This window comes from Phaethon aethereus (genome assembly GCF_964289735.1).
Source record: "Phaethon aethereus genome assembly, chromosome: 4".
NCBI lineage: Eukaryota > Metazoa > Chordata > Aves > Phaethontiformes > Phaethontidae > Phaethon > Phaethon aethereus.
The window spans coordinates 36,647,344-36,664,144 of NC_138578.1; the positions used below are offsets into that span (position 1 = coordinate 36,647,344).

The 16,801-nt window shown below is 44.6% G+C and overlaps 2 protein-coding genes across 2 annotated transcripts; both read left to right on the forward strand.

The window, feature by feature from the left end:
- Positions 1-1,696: 1,696 nt before the first annotated feature.
- On the forward strand, positions 1,697-4,075 carry LOC309404639 (toll-like receptor 2 type-1; the record flags this gene model as incomplete). Its single annotated transcript, XM_081999149.1, has 1 exon — positions 1,697-4,075. One exon carries the CDS (start codon positions 1,697-1,699, stop codon positions 4,073-4,075), a length of 2,379 nt encoding a protein of 792 aa, XP_081855275.1.
- A 6,011-nt stretch (positions 4,076-10,086) lies between these two features.
- On the forward strand, positions 10,087-12,438 carry LOC309404292 (toll-like receptor 2 type-2; the record flags this gene model as incomplete). The annotated part of the gene is made up of 1 exon (XM_081998698.1): positions 10,087-12,438. The coding sequence occupies one exon, from the start codon at positions 10,087-10,089 to the stop codon at positions 12,436-12,438; it is 2,352 nt and encodes a 783-aa protein (XP_081854824.1).
- Between the last annotated feature and the right edge of the window lie 4,363 nt (positions 12,439-16,801).

The following is a 16,801-nucleotide window of genomic DNA, read 5'->3' on the forward strand; positions in this document are numbered from 1 at the left end:
ACAGCCCTTCTGTAAATTAAAATCAGTATTGTTCTAATTACATCCACTGTTTATAGGGTGACGGTAACATCCAATTCCCATCTACTACCAGTGTTGATTTACAGAAAAGGGTGATAGACTTGTTTGGTTGCATATCAGCTTGTTCTGCCTTTGCAGTAAAGAATGTAAATTGCTTACACAGTGTATAAAAGGGTGTGCCAGTAGCCTACATAGCTCTGCTTTTTAGAAGCCCTGAGGCTGGTGAAACTCCATGGGGGGGCCCCGCAATCTCTTCCAGGAAAGTTTGCGGTGTCAGAAGCCACAGCCCACTCGAAGGGCTGAGAGAGTAGACACGGTCTGTTCGGGCTTTTGCCTCACGGGCAGCCATACTAGATGGACAGGATAATGCTGCGAAGGCTGTGAGAATTTAGAATCATAGAATCATTTAGGTTGGAAAAGACCCTTAAGATCACCCAACCATTAACCTAACACTGCCAAGTCCACCACTAAACCATGTCCCTAAGGACCATGTCTACACATCTTCTAAATACCTCCAGGGATGGTAACTCAACCAATTCCCTGGGTAGTCTGTTCCAGTGCTTGACAGCCCTTTCAGTAAAGAAATTTTTCCAATATCCAATATAAAGCTTTCTGGGTACAACTTGAGGCCATTTCCTCTCGTCCTATCGCTAGTTACTTGGGAGAAGAGACCAACACCCACCTCGCCACAACCTCCTTTCAGGTAGTTGTAGAGAGACATAAGGTCTCCCCTCAGCCTCCTTTTCTCCAGGCTAAACAACCCTGGTTCCCTCAGCCGCTCCTCATAAGACTTGTGCTCTAGACCCTTCATCAGCTTCATGGCCCTTCTTTGGACATGCTCCAGCACCTCAATGTCTTTCACGTAGCGAGGGACCCAAAACTGAACACGGTATTCAAGGTGTGGCCTCACCAGTGCCAAATACAGGGGAACCATCACTTCCCTGCTCCTGCTATTTCTGATACAGGCCAGGACGCTGTTGGCCTTCTTGGCCACCTGGGCACACTGCCGGCTCATATTCAGCTGGCTGTTGACCAACACCCCCAGGTAATTTTCTGCCAGGCAGCTCTCCAGCCACTCTTCCCCAAGCCTGTAGCATTGCATGGGGTTGTTGTGACCCAAGTTCAGGACAGGGCATGTAGCTGTTTTGAACCTCATACAGCTGGCCTCATCCCATTGATCCAGCCTGTCCAGATCCTTCTGTAGAGCCTTCCTGCCCTCCAGCAGATCAACACTCCTACCCAACTTGGTGTCGTCTGCAAACTTGCTGAGGGAGCACTCAATCCCCTCATCCAGATCAGTGATGATCTAACCATCTTCCAATGTTTAGGGATGAAACATCCAGCTGTAGCTTCGTTGCTGAGAGGAGGTGTAAAGTGAGAGACGTAAGAGGTGAGAGCCATAGCCAATGCATATATGAAAAGGCAGGATGTTGAGAATTGTCCTTTCTGACTGTTGAGACATGACATGGCTGTACCCCAGAGATGAGTAGCACGCCAGGTTTGCAGGACTGAGCAGCTGAAGTAGGAGAGGAAGACTGATGTCACAGGATAACTCCTACATGAAAAAATTTGAACCTGAACTTCCTGATGAAATTGCATTGGCTTTCAATTGTTTTCAGTTGCTGTTCAAAACTAAAAATTGATACTATCCTCTCCCCTTTCTGTTTCCTATAGCAAAATGTTCAACCGAAACCACAAATCAAGAACTACACATGCCTGGCGAGTGTGGACCATCTACATGGTCTTAGCTGCAAACCTCTCCGAAGAGCAAGTGCTGAAGCAGGCTTGTCCTTCATGTGATGACACTCAGCTTTGCAACTGCTCTTCGATGGGCTTGGACTTCATTCCCCCCGGGCTCACGGACAAAATCACAATGTTAAACCTGGCCCACAACAGGATAAAGCACATCCGATCCCAGGATCTGCAGCAGGCTGTGAACCTGAGAGCCCTGCTGCTGCAGTCCAACGAAATCAGCTCAATAGAGGAGGACTCGTTTTGCTCCCTTGGGAAACTGGAGCTCTTGGACTTATCAAATAACAGCTTGGCTCACTTGTCCCCTGCGTGGTTTGGGCACCTTTTTTCACTCCAGCACCTCCACCTTCAAGGGAACTCCTACAGAGACCTGGGGGAAGGCTCCCCCTTTTCTAACCTGAGGAACCTGAGCTCTCTCCACCTGGGCAACCCGTGGTTCTCCACGATAAGGCACGGGAACTTTGAGGGCATTGACCTTCTCGACAAGCTGTGGATTGATGGTGGCAATCTCAGTTGGTATGAGCTGGGAAGTTTGAAATCAATTAAGAAGATAAATCACATGATCATAAACCTAAGTAATACTAACATATTCTCAGCAATTGTCAGGGACCTTCTGTACTCCGTCACTTGGTTAGAAGTGAGAGAAATCAAATTAAAGACTGAAAAAAAAAGCTTTGTGCAGAACTCTACACTTCCTTTTAGGATACAAAAGCTTACATTTAAAGATGCTGTGTTCACAGATCAATATATTAGCCGAATAATAGTATTACTGAAAGAAATCACATCTCTGCAAGAGTTGGAGGCAATCGATTGTGTGCTTGAGGGGAAAGGGGCATGGGATACTAAGGAAATTGAAAGCAGTGGGGAAAGTTTGGTTGAAACAGTATCAGTAGTAAATATAATGATTCAGAATTTTCATTTGTTTTTTGACCTGGAAGGTATGGAGTCACAAATAAACAAACTGAAACGACTTACCATTGCAAGCTCTAGAGTTTTCATGGTACCATGCAAACTTGCGAAGCATTTTTCATCACTTCTGTATCTGGACTTTCATGATAATTTGCTTGTAAATAATCGCTTAAGTGAGACAATCTGTGAAGATGCTTGGCCTTCATTGCAAACTTTAAATCTAAGTCAAAACTCTTTGAAATCTCTGAAACAGACTGCAAATTCTGTAAGACGTCTACCTAAACTGATTAATCTTGACATTAGCCAAAACAAGTTTGGTGAGATTCCAGATGTGTGTGCATGGCCAAAAACCCTGAAATATTTAAACCTCTCCAGCACTCAAATTCCTAAACTAACGACGTGCATTCCCCCAACACTGGAAGTTTTGGACGTTAGCGCCAACAACCTGAGGGAGTTTGGACTGCAACTGCCGTTTCTCAAAGAGCTGTACCTCACAAAAAACCAGCTGAAGACCTTGCCTAGTGCCGCACCTGTGCCTAACTTAGTGGCCTTGTCAATCAGAAGAAACAAGCTCAACAGTTTCTCCAGGGAAGAGTTTGAGTCCTTCAAGAAAATGGAGCTGCTGGATGCCAGCGACAACACCTTCATCTGCTCCTGTGAATTCCTCTCCTTCATCCACCACCAGGCCGGGATAGCCGGGGTGCTGGTGGGGTGGCCAGACAAGTACGTGTGTGACTCTCCCCTGGCAGTGAGAGGGGCGCAGGTTGGAGTCGTGCACCTCTCCCTGATGGAGTGCCACAGGTCCCTCGTGGTGTCGTTGATCTGCGTCCTGGTGTTCCTGGTCATCCTCACCCTTGTGGCCATTGGCTACAAGTACCACGTGGTCTGGTACCTGAGAATGACCTGGGCATGGCTCCAAGCTAAGCGGAAGCCCAAGCGAGCCCCGTTGAAGGACATCTGCTACGACGCTTTTGTCTCCTACAGCGAGAACGACTCCGACTGGGTGGAAAACATAATGGTGCGGGAGCTGGAGCAGGCCTGCCCCCCGTTTCGGCTCTGCCTCCATAAGCGGGACTTTGTGCCCGGGAAGTGGATTGTGGACAACATCATTGACTCCATAGAGAAGAGCCACAAAACGCTCTTTGTGCTGTCCGAGCACTTTGTGCAGAGCGAGTGGTGCAAGTATGAGCTGGACTTCTCACACTTCCGCCTCTTTGACGAGAACAACGATGCAGCGATCCTCGTCCTCCTGGAGCCCATCCAGAGCAAAGCAATTCCCAAGAGGTTCTGCAAGCTGCGGAAGATCATGAACACAAAGACCTACCTGGAGTGGCCTCCTGGTGAAGAGCAGCAGCAGATCTTTTGGGAAAACTTGAAAGAAGCCTTGAAGTCATAGAACAAGTTGGCAGCCCCAGTTTCAGTATAATTCCAGAAAGGATATATGTCAGTGTTTCTTCCTGCTAAGCAAATTTTTCTGTCTTATTTTTCTGCCTAAGGACAACCTGCTTTGTTGTCTATATAAATAATTATCTTCTTAGTAAATGAGAAAGACCCACTTTAGGCTTTCCAGTGATTTGATACGCTGATCTTTCAAAATCCCTGCCAATAACTATGATATTTGGAAGCCATGTTGGACTTCATACTCTTTTCTACATACATTTAGCTGAATGTAGGTTATTTCTGTACTTCTTCCTCCTGTTACCAGAGCCCAAACTAGTTCCTAACAATGCCATTGTAATTTACAAATGAAAATAAAAGCTAAGTGCTTCAATACTCCCCCATGTCTGTTGTTCTCCTTTAGTTTATTTTCAGTGCCATCATGCATGGCAGGGTAATTAAAATTAAGTTCTGAAAAAACCTGAGGATTTACATTAAAATTAGCCCTCCGAAACCCTACCATTTCTGTGCAACACACAAAAAGACAGTATTGAATACATACCTCCATTCACAAGTCTGTTATTCTGGCTAGTTACACCAGAGTCCATACCACCATGCACAGGTTGGACTTTACTTAACACCTGCAAAGGAAGCATCCTGGCACCATATACAATCACTGTGGTGAAATCCAGAGGCCTTAAATCACTGTTGTGTTTTTTTTTTTCCTTAGGCTTCTTTCTCCCTGTGAATGCTTGTTTTTCTCTCCGCGGTCACCACCACATTCCCTTCTACCTACCCACAGAAATTGCTGAAGCCTTCTACATGTGGGGTGCGAGCGTGTGTTTCTAATGAGCAGGATAGATGGTGTTGTAGACTGGCTCGCTTCTTGTTTCTGCTCTTCCACTTTGCACGGCACATTTAAGTAATAGTTGGGCTGCGCACCCCTTACAGTTCTACGTATCTTCCTTTATAACCAGTGCAGAAAATCACACTGATAAGAGGCAATTCATCTTTCTACTTCAGTATGAGGTATCTCCTAGAACTACTGCATTGCTCTTCACCAGTATAAAGGGAATCTAGACAAGCAGGTAGATAACAGATGTTTACATTAAGATATCTGGTCCCACTCTGAGGGCCTGGAGTCACAGCTGTTGTGGGTTTCTTGTGCTTTAGGTATTCTAGTGGAAACCTGAAATCGTCTCCGAGGGGATACAGTTGGATGTGGGTTTCTCTAACTCGGCACTTCCATGCTTCCCTTCGCTTGTGTTGCTGGAGTTCAAGTGCAGGAGAGTCTAAATGAATCTTGATTAAACCTCATATGTGCAACTGTTTTGTGGTGAAACACCGAGGCACTGGCATATGGACTGAGTGGGTATTTGAAAAATGGGGAAATTTTCTTATACACACGTGTCTCTGTTGGTATACATGTACACATTCATATAAATGTATATCTGTGTACATGCCCTATGCATAGGTGTATATTCACACTCCCTTGTGTAAGTGTATACATATGTACACACATGAGATGATAGTTTCTGTGCGTGTAGCCTGCAAACACCACTTTCAGTTCTACTTTCCTGTTATAACAGTATCTCTAGGGTTAGTCCAAAAGCCTACTAGAAAAGAATTTTTCTATTCACTCTCTTGGATAAGAACAGCTCACGGGCTAATCAAGGCCGAACTCCGGTGATGAGTGAATCATCCGATAGCAAACACTGGGCACTGATAAAACGGATTAGGAGACGGCGTGCCTAGAGGTAAGGAGGAAAACATGTCTTGCTGGTCATTTCAAAGGCTGGGTCAGAGAGAGGGGTAGGAGAAGCCTTGGCTTTCACACAGTGTGCTCATACCATAAACGCAGACTTCTACGTGCCGGCACGTTTAAAAGGGCTGATAGTGTTACTGCTCTTACGCCAATCGGATCCCCTAGGTGGGAATTCCCCTGCTTACATTGCCAAGGTTGAGAGGCGAAGTGGGAAGGAAGCAGCGGTGCGAGAGGAAGCTGGGTAAAGCGGCGTCGGCTTGAGAAAGACGAAACACAACATGGGTTAACCAGCATGCAGGCACCGGAGCTGGAGGCCCCGGGAATCTTTTCTGCGCAGAGGTGAGTTTGCAGGCAGGCGGAGGCTGGAGACGCAGGGAGAGAGAGCGGAGCGGCCAGGCCGGAGCAAGAAGCAGGGAGGGAGTGCTGGGAAGAGGCCACCTAACCTCTGCCACCGAGCTCTCCTCCTCTGCACGGCGGGGTCAGGGCGCGTGGGGCTGCCGGGCCGGGGCCGTCTCCCGCGGGCGCGGGGAGGGATGTCTGGCTGCCAGCAGAAGTGGAGCGGGCAGGTGCAGTCACAGGCAGCTGGCAGGGCTGCACGGCAGGCAGGCAGGCAGGCAGGCAGGCAGCAGAGGGAAGGCTGCCTGGGAGAGCCAGGACATGCTGATGGGAGCAATGTCCTTCAGGAAAGGGGAGAGAGGAAAGCAGCAAGTGGAAAAGGGATGAGTTAGGTCATTTTCTGCCATTTCTACTCAGTTTCCTCAGGGAGGGGTGGCGGGGTGTGTGCTGCCTTGTATGTGCTTTGTCCTGTTTGTATGTTTTCCCACTTGTGTGTCGATACCGGCTGCCCAGGAAAGGCTGGGTGTGAAGGTGGGCTGCGTTTGCTTTAGGAATTCAACTAGGAAAGAGCTCGTTCAGCAATGGCCTCGGGGCAGTGGGATCAGCTATCTCCTCACCTCACCCTGCCCCGTTGCACATCCTCTGTGTCAGGAGCGAGAAAGGGGCATGCCTAAATATGTCTGCGCGTGTGTGCGTACACACACTGGCTATTAAGGCAGTGCTGGTGGGTGATAGCCAGGACGTATGTAACCCACACACAACGCAGTGGAAAGCTGCAGCTTTCACAGAATCACAGGATCATTAAGGTTGGAAAAGACCTTTAAGATCATCAAGTCCAACCATCAACCCAACAGTCTGCTTGTGGATTGAGCTCTTCACCAACCAGCGACCCTCCCGCTGCAGGCTCCATGGCACTGCTCGAACTTACCAGCCCTTATTTAGCTTGGTAGCAGTCCCCAGGCTACAGTCAATTTGCACACTATTGGGACGCTTTTTTTTAGCAGTTACATTCGCCTTTAGCATTTGTCAGCATTTATAGAACCTCATTCTGTTGGCACTCACGGGTTTTGTCTAAGAACATGCGCGTGTTTCTTCGAATACTTTTACTGGCCTGGGCCAGGGAAGGTAGTCCTGAGCATGTCTGATGGCTCGGACTCTTTGTCTGTGATCCAGCAACACTTCGAAAGGTTAGTTCATCACAACGCCTTATGGTATGAGGGCATCTGTGCAAGTTTCCATATTTTTAGCTGAATTTCAATTCCTGTGTGGCTTTTTTTCTTCCCAGCAGAACAGGGAGAAGTGATTCCTTGGTAAGGCGATGATATCGTGAAGTGGAGCTGTATTTCTGAGCGAGTGCAGAGATCTGAAACGGCCCTGCAGCTCAGGGTCTTAAGACAAATTATTAGGCAGGAATGAGAAGGGGAAGAGAATGGCTGAAAACGAATGAGGGTGGGAATGGGATTTCCCTGAGTGTCTGCTCACATTACAGATCAGCAAAAGAAGCTGGCAAAGACACTCAGGGAAGTGGCAATAAGGAAAAGCATCCTGTGCCTGCCCCAACCAAATGGGGTTCAGTACTGCAGTCCCTGCTTGGTTTCAGGCTGGTAAGGTGGGGAGCCATTAGGCTCAGCCGATATTTCCAGCGCAGTACATGCCCAGTTCCCTTCTGTGCTGCCAATTTTCCAGCTGTAAATAACCTACCTACAGATAGATTTTGATAGGCCAGGTTGGCTGGTTGTTTATTTTTCTAACAGTAAGCACTTTGATGGCAACTTTAAAAATCCCTTTAATTTGTTGCTTGTGAAACTCATCTTACTCATAGCTTTGCCTCTGTGGCCTACAGCACTGTGTTATCAGCCAGACTTGCAAGACCAAAAAAGCCCTGTGAAAGAGCCTCAGCTGGACAGCAGGTGAGTGTGACTACAGTTTGCAATTTTTGGGTGGGTTTCACATACATAAATCTCTAGGTATCTAAACTATGGTGCTCCATTTTAAGTTGATGGGGTCATTTCTCTTGGAGTTATCACATCTTAATGTGAGTATCTAAGGGACATGATGTGACTTGACCCTAAAAGTTATTTCTCTCCATTTGTGTTGGAGGACATGGTGGGTGACCAGATCAGCTGTGGGCATCTAAAGACAGGGAAGAGGAATGTGTCCTTCAAGACCCAAAGCTCTACATGAGAGAGACAGAGATTAAAGGAAAATAACACAAGAGGTCAAAATGTTTATAGTCCGTCAGGTGGGAAGAGATGGAATGATCGAAAAAAATATCCACAACTTTTCCTCCTCTCCCCATATGCTCAAACAACCTTAGCTAACTCTGCACCTTTTGAATAATTTCAAGCAACTCTTGCTAAAAATAATGCAACTAAAAGAGTAGGACTTGTCTGTATGAACCTGGCTGCATGGGGTCAGGTGTTGTAAAACAAATTAGAGTATGACTTCAAGGTACAGTAGATCTTCTGTACAGAGTCTCAGTGGGATGACTGAAGGAGAAAATACTCCTCAGTGAGCAAATTTAACCCTATTAACATGATACAGAGCCCATGATGATCTTTGGGGAAACTGTTCATTGGCTTCTTTGGGGTCAGTTCACTCTTTTCACCCTCAGTAAGATACCTACTGAGATGGGGCTGGGATTGTGACACACTGGGGAAAGTTATGCTTTAAAGTGGTCTTTGATCCTTTTCAAGAAAACGTAACCATAAAAGGGTTATAATTCAATATATAATAAGAGTTTTGAAGAGAAAACAGCCCTCTCAGGTTTTGAGAATTGTTTTACCAACTCCCCAGAAGGACAGAAGAACTAAAGTCATCTTGCTAGGAGTGAGGACGGGCTGGATATTGCAGCAAGCTCTGTAACACAAAAAGCCATGTCAAATCAGTACTATGAAAGGCATGACTGTGAGGGGAAAGAGAATTGACACAAGATCCACAGCTCTGTGGCTCCTCTTGAATCATTTCAGTCCAGAAAATGAGGAACAAGCTGTGGGGATGGAAAATGCTGATCTAGCCCAACCAACTGATCTGCAGGAGGATCTGAAAGGCCCTGGCTCTTCCTTGTGGCTGGGCCTGACCTCATCTCTGCCACAGAGACCCAAAGCAGAAAAAGGCACCGGCAGAGGAGAAGGATGTGGCAGTAAAAAGGAAGCGCTAAAAGTCTGTAGGTTGCAACAGTCAGTTTTCCCATCTTAAGCTTCCTCAACAAATATCGGGCTGATCGCAGCATGATAACAATGGCCAACACAGACATCCAGGAAAATATTTATTTCCCTGCTCCTAGTACATTTACAATCAGAATAGCCAAAGACAGATAAAATGAAGAAAGGGACTGAAAGATACGCGGCCCCCTTCTCCCCATTGTCAGAACTGAGATTAGACGTATGCTTGAAAGGAGTATTAGATCTCCCACAAGACGCTGACTCTTCTTGATGTAACCAGAATTTGAAACACATACAGGAGATTCTATATAGTTAAAAATGAATATACAAGATAATATTCACAGATCCAGAAGAAAAAGACCTAAGGCGGGGCTGAGGGGGGATGTACGGAGACTATTTTCTAAACAGGCGAAGAATCAGATTAGTAATGATGTGATTATTCAGATATTTAGCTGAATCTGCAAAAGATTTGTGCAGCTGTTAATTAATTTGATAGTCCTCATTCCAAAATTAGAAACCACAGGGAAGAGTAAATTCAGTGTACTTAGCATTTAGCAAATGATTCTGAAATATTTATGTGCAATGTGCCTTGTTTTGACTAAATGTTTCACCTCTGAACAGTGTTAAAACCAAATATATTTATAGTGCCTTCAACAGGACAGAACAGTAGGGATTATGTTTTAGATATATCCAAAACATAGCTTCTTCAAAACTAACTATTCATTTTATATTTACTCTACTGTATTTCATATTTTAGGCAAAATAATGACTACACACGCCTGGCGAGTGTGGACCATCTACATGGTCTTAGCTGCAAACCTCTCCGAAGAGCAAGTGCTGAAGCAGGCTTGTCCTTCATGTGATGACACTCAGCTTTGCAACTGCTCTTCGATGGGCTTGGACTTCATTCCCCCCGGGCTCACGGACAAAATCACAATGTTAAACCTGGCCCACAACAGGATAAAGCACATCCGATCCCAGGATCTGCAGCAGGCTGTGAACCTGAGAGCCCTGCTGCTGCAGTCCAACGAAATCAGCTCAATAGAGGAGGACTCGTTTTGCTCCCTTGGGAAACTGGAGCTCTTGGACTTATCAAATAACAGCTTGGCTCACTTGTCCCCTGCGTGGTTTGGGCACCTTTTTTCACTCCAGCACCTCCACCTTCAAGGGAACTCCTACAGAGACCTGGGGGAAGGCTCCCCCTTTTCTAACCTGAGGAACCTGAGCTCTCTCCACCTGGGCAACCCGTGGTTCTCCACGATAAGGCACGGGAACTTTGAGGGCATTGACCTTCTCGACAAGCTGTGGATTGATGGTGGCAATCTCAGTTGGTATGAGCTGGGAAGTTTGAAATCAATTAAGAAGATAAATCACATGATCATAAACCTAAGTAATACTAACATATTCTCAGCAATTGTCAGGGACCTTCTGTACTCCGTCACTTGGTTAGAAGTGAGAGAAATAGCATTCAGTATACCTGCCGAAATACAACTATTGAGAGTCATGTCATCTTCTTTTGCAAAGAAAATTTCTTTTAAACAGGCCTTATTAACAGATGCTACTGTGCCTGAGATTATCAGCATTTTAGAAGACATGCCAAAATTAGTGGAGGTAGAGATAATAGACTGCAGACTCTTGGGAACTGGACAATGGGAAATACAGATTCAAGCAAACCAATCACAGACTCTTAGAGTTCTGACAATAGAGAAATTATCTATAGAAGAATTTTATTTGTTTACAGATCTTCAGGCTGTGGGAAGACTAGTATCTCTTCTTACCAAAGTCACAGTTGAAAACACCAAGGTGTTTTTGGTACCATGCAGGCTTTCACAACAGCTTCTGTCATTAGAGTATCTTGACCTTAGTGCAAATTTACTTGGAGACCAGAGTTTGGAGCATTCGGCCTGCCAGGGTGGCTGGCACTCACTACAAACTCTAAATTTAAGTCAGAATTCACTGAGTGACTTAGAAATGACAGGTAAAAGTTTGTCTCATCTAAAAAAACTAATTCTCTTAGACATTAGCCAAAATAATTTTGGTGAGATTCCAGATGTGTGTGAATGGCCAAAAACCCTGAAATATTTAAACCTCTCCAGCACTCAAATTCCTAAACTAACGACGTGCATTCCCCCAACACTGGAAGTTTTGGACGTTAGCGCCAACAACCTGAGGGAGTTTGGACTGCAACTGCCGTTTCTCAAAGAGCTGTACCTCACAAAAAACCAGCTGAAGACCTTGCCTAGTGCCGCACCTGTGCCTAACTTAGTGGCCTTGTCAATCAGAAGAAACAAGCTCAACAGTTTCTCCAGGGAAGAGTTTGAGTCCTTCAAGAAAATAGAGCTGCTGGATGCCAGCGACAACACCTTCATCTGCTCCTGTGAATTCCTCTCCTTCATCCACCACCAGGCCGGGATAGCCAGGGTGCTGGTGGGGTGGCCAGACAAGTACGTGTGTGACTCTCCCCTGGCAGTGAGAGGGGCGCAGGTTGGAGTCGTGCACCTCTCCCTGATGGAGTGCCACAGGTCCCTCGTGGTGTCGTTGATCTGCGTCCTGGTGTTCCTGGTCATCCTCGCCCTTGTGGCCATTGGCTACAAGTACCACGTGGTCTGGTACCTGAGAATGACCTGGGCATGGCTCCAAGCTAAGCGGAAGCCCAAGCGAGCCCCGTTGAAGGACATCTGCTACGACGCTTTTGTCTCCTACAGCGAGAACGACTCCGACTGGGTGGAAAACATAATGGTGCGGGAGCTGGAGCAGGCCTGCCCCCCGTTTCGGCTCTGCCTCCATAAGCGGGACTTTGTGCCCGGGAAGTGGATTGTGGACAACATCATTGACTCCATAGAGAAGAGCCACAAAACGCTCTTTGTGCTGTCCGAGCACTTTGTGCAGAGCGAGTGGTGCAAGTATGAGCTGGACTTCTCACACTTCCGCCTCTTTGACGAGAACAACGATGCAGCGATCCTCGTCCTCCTGGAGCCCATCCAGAGCAAAGCGATTCCCAAGAGGTTCTGCAAACTGCGGAAGATCATGAACACAAAGACCTACCTGGAGTGGCCTCTTGAAGAAGAGCAGCAGGTGATGTTTTGGTTTAATTTGAAAGTAGCTCTAAAATCCTAGACAGGGACATTAAAGGCTAAATATGTAGCAAATGTTCTCTGTATTTGTTTCCCTTGCATGTTCATCCCATCACCTATCTGTATCTTGAGAACAGAAAGATGAGCTACCATAAATTCTATTACCTGCTGTGGTATTAGTTTCTTCTTGTAGCTGTGGTCGTGAATTGTTGTACTGGTTTGGGCTGGAATAGAGTTAATTATCTTCATAGTTGCTCCTATGGTGCTGTGGTTTGGATTTGTGACCAAAACAGTGTTGATAACACAGGTATGTTTTAGTTATTGCTGAACAGTGCTTGCACAGCATCAAGGCCTTTCCTGTTTCTCACACTGTGCTGCCAGTGAGTATGCTGGGGTGCATGATATTTTGGGATAGGACACAGCTGGAACAGCTGATCCCAGCTGACCAAAGGGATGTCCCATGCCATATAAACGCCATGCTCAGCAATAAAAGTTGTGGGAAAGAAAGAAGAAGGGAGGATGTTTGGAGTTACGGTGTGTGTCTTCCCAAGTAACCGTTACACGTGATGGAGCCCTGATTTCCTGGGGATGGCTGAACACCTGCCTGCCAGTGGGAAGCACTGACTGAATTCCTCATTTCGCTTTGCTTGCACGCGCGGCTTTTGCTTTTACCTATTAAACTGCCTTTATCTCAAGCCACGAGTCTTCTCACTTTCACCATTCCCATTCTCTTCCCCATGCCACGGCGGTGGGAGTGAGCAAGCGGCTGTGTGGTGCTGAGCTGCCTTCCTGGGTTAAACCACAACACTTGTCTACACACGTGAATCAGCAGTGTTAGCAAAAGCTGCTTCATTTAAATATTTAATGACAGAAAGTTGTTTAGATATACAGCTATGTAGTTTATATATCTGTATCTTTGCAAAAGCTTTAGGAGAGAGGCATTTCTGCCTTCTTTGTATAAACCACTTCTAATCTAATGCAATAGAAATCAGTTGATGCAGCAAGGATTTTTGTCCTAGTTCTCCTAGTTAGTGGATCTCAGGACTGATTCTCAGCAGTATTTCTCAATCACTGTTACGTTTAATGTCCAGATCTCCTGAGCATTGTGGCTGCAAGGCTTAATGAAAAAATGCACTTTCACACTGTGGCAGTGGCTGTTGTAACATAGATGTTTTATGGGAGACAACTCTCTTGGTGGAAGACACCTATGGATGATTTGTCTGCTTTCATTGTAGCATATGTGGGAATAGATCCTTCACAGTAGGGTCCAAACACTCTTCTGACTTGCGTAAATGGAGTTTAAGCTATTCCCAGCTAGAACATGGGAAACACTGTATATATTAGTCTTTGAATCCAACACCATACCCCTCTCTCTGATCAACAGCCTTAGGACAGGCATGAAAAGGGTGTTTCCTACGTTTTTGCTCTCTGTAAACGTAGTCCACAAAACCACAGTGGGTAGAGAGCATCCCACCTGAGACGTGTTTGCTGTCAGCTGGGGCCATGTTTTCTCAAGAAGATTGCTGGGACAAGGTGTCTAATTGCTGAAGAAGTGGAATAAATGGGAGACACTGGCACCAGGCTCTTCCTTCACAGATGATCTAAAAAGAAAGGGGTATTTTAGGTGACACTTGCCTTGCAGCCACAGGAAGTTCCAGATGAACCCTAACAGCTTGAATCTGGTAGGCCAGAGAGACAACTAACTTCTGGATCGGTTCAGGGCTTAGGCACAGTGTAGGGCATTTCCAGGCATGTGCAGAAGTAGATCTTAAAAGCCCTCACGTGGAAATGCCTACAGCATTTTGCTGTATCTGTGAGTAGATCATGTCCAAGATAGTGTTTTCATTGTTGTTTTTTGGTCTTGGGCATCTAACACGAAAAAAATCTCTGTTCAAACATCTCAGGATTTGTAACTGAGTTGGTACATTGGAAGTCTCATCTCACAGGTACCTGTCATGTTACTACTTTTACAAGGTTCCTCTCCACAGAGCCAACGTGTCAGTGGGAGCAGAAGTACCCCCGTCCTTTGCTAGTCATTGAGAAGGCTGAGGACAAACATTTTTCCGTTATACCCACAATTAGGCAACTCTGACAGTGTAATGCAAAGAGAAAGATTTGTTTATGTGCATTTTTGCATATATGAACACAGACATAACGCGTTATGAGAATTATTTACTTTGCTATTTCATCTAAGCAAGCAAAGCCACCTTCCTTCTATGTACTTAAGATTTGCTCTTTCTTTCATTTACTTAAGGGTTTTTTAATTGCATTGTTTCCTATTTTTAGCATCTAAACCTTACCTTCTTCTGTAGATGGCTTCCTGCAATCTCTGCTTTATTCTTATACATATTAAAGTGTAAGTTAAGCTAATCTGTCTTTCTGATTTCTAATGACGATGTAAAGACTATTAAAATACTGACCATATTTTGTCTGAGTTAAAAAGCTACTTCAGTTAGGCTAATTACTTTTTTAGACCAGCTTCTCTGACTCCTAAGCAGAACTGCCCATTCTTGCATAAACACGCTGTGTTTCAGTTCCTCATGGTGTGGGCAGGATAGTACAGATGTCAAATATCCAGCTGCTAAGCAGCAAGACATGCATTCATTTTGATCTGCTTTTTCTTTCTTTTTTTCATTTTTTGGTTTTGTTTGTTCGTTTTGTTTTGTTTTGTTTTAAAAGCAATAGCAACATATGGAATTGGTGGTTAGGGATCGGAACTTCATCCTCCTGTGTTTGAGGAGCTGGTTATTGGAAGCTGGGACTTTTGAACATGGTGACAGCAAGTCAAGGAGGACATAATACAGGACCTCCTCATATAGGCCTATCTGACTACCGGGCACACTGTAAACATTGCTGTGGTCAGAGCTTTTTGTAAATGGCCATTGGAAGATGCGCGAGTTACAATACAGCAGCTCTTGAAAGCGGCGAGGGGGAAAAAAGCTAACCAAATGATCAAACTATTTGGGTGCAATGTTTCAGAATTTGCTGTATACAAAGCCATTATCTGACTTAAAATTGTCCTTATCTGCTGCACAACTTTCTGTAGTCAGAATTTCAACTGGAAGCCACTATCAATATATTTAATAGTGAAACAAACAACATTTTGACGCTTTCTTTTCCTGTTTATTTAAGGAATATTCATACTAAGAAAATAGTTGGGCTTTTTTTAACATAATTTTCTCATTAAAGGTAGCAATTTCTTTTAATTCTTACTTTGAGAAAATAAAAAAATGCTTTAATAACGTGCTGTACAGTCTTGCTGTAATGCAAAAAGAGGCACTATCCTGCAAAAGGATATATAGCACAGCAGAGTTCAACTAACTGCTATTTTCTCTCGTCTTTTAAAATTAAGTACAGAATATGCATACTATTGTAGACAGGCAAATATCCAACACTTTGCATTCTCGCTAATAATGTGAATCTTATTCTACACCCAGTGAGTAATTAATGCCTTGGACGATGCCTATAGCAGCTGGTTGCCAAACCACCAGATAGCAGAGCTAGTCCAAAAGTTGTCCATACACTACGTGTGCACTCCCACCTAATCTCTTGTTAAGGAAACTGGAGAGAAAATGCAACAATATGTAAATCTTAGTGTTTTTCTTAGCCAGAATCAAAGAAAAAGTATTGGGTTAAAAATTTTAAATGCCTTCCTTTCAACTCTTTTAATTTACCTCCTTTTTTATTGGGGTAAGGTTAAATTTAAATATCCTCCTCACATATGGTTAAAATAGGCTTCAGAAAAGTAAGCCAAACTTTGCTTCCACTCAAGTAGGTTTCTACAGATGCAGCAGCAGATCTTCAACTATTATTTCATTTGCTAAAGGAAAAATGTCGTTTACTTGCTCCTTTACTTTACTTTACTTGGAGGAAAAACCAGCACTTGTTCTGAAAGTGAATTGTATCAATTTTGTTATTTCATTAAAGAGCAAAATCCACTGTATGGTCTGTATAAAACTGCAATTTACATTCTTTAAAATGTTCCTCTCATTATAAAAATGATTTCCGGATGTCTTAAAATCAGGAAGGAAAATATATACGCACTTTTCTTTTCCTAGCTTGCTTGGGGTCTTAGATAAGATAAAGCCAAACAAAACTATCATCTTTCCTAAATATAATTGTTCCTTAATAATAATGGGTTTTCCATTTATTTAACATGGCCATCTCATCCCTCCACTGCAGATCAAAACAAGAATTAGCCAGTAATCAGGCTACGGTTTAGAAAACCCAAATCAAAAGCACAATTGTTAGGGAAAGGATATGGGTTTAAGGATATGGGCTTAACATCCTCTTCAAATCAGCCTTCTCAGGGCAGTATGGGCAAGTCTGGTTCTTGCCAGCAATGCACCAGCCACAGATGCAGAATGCATGAAACCTGGTATCAGGTGTATTGTCAAGGAATCTCA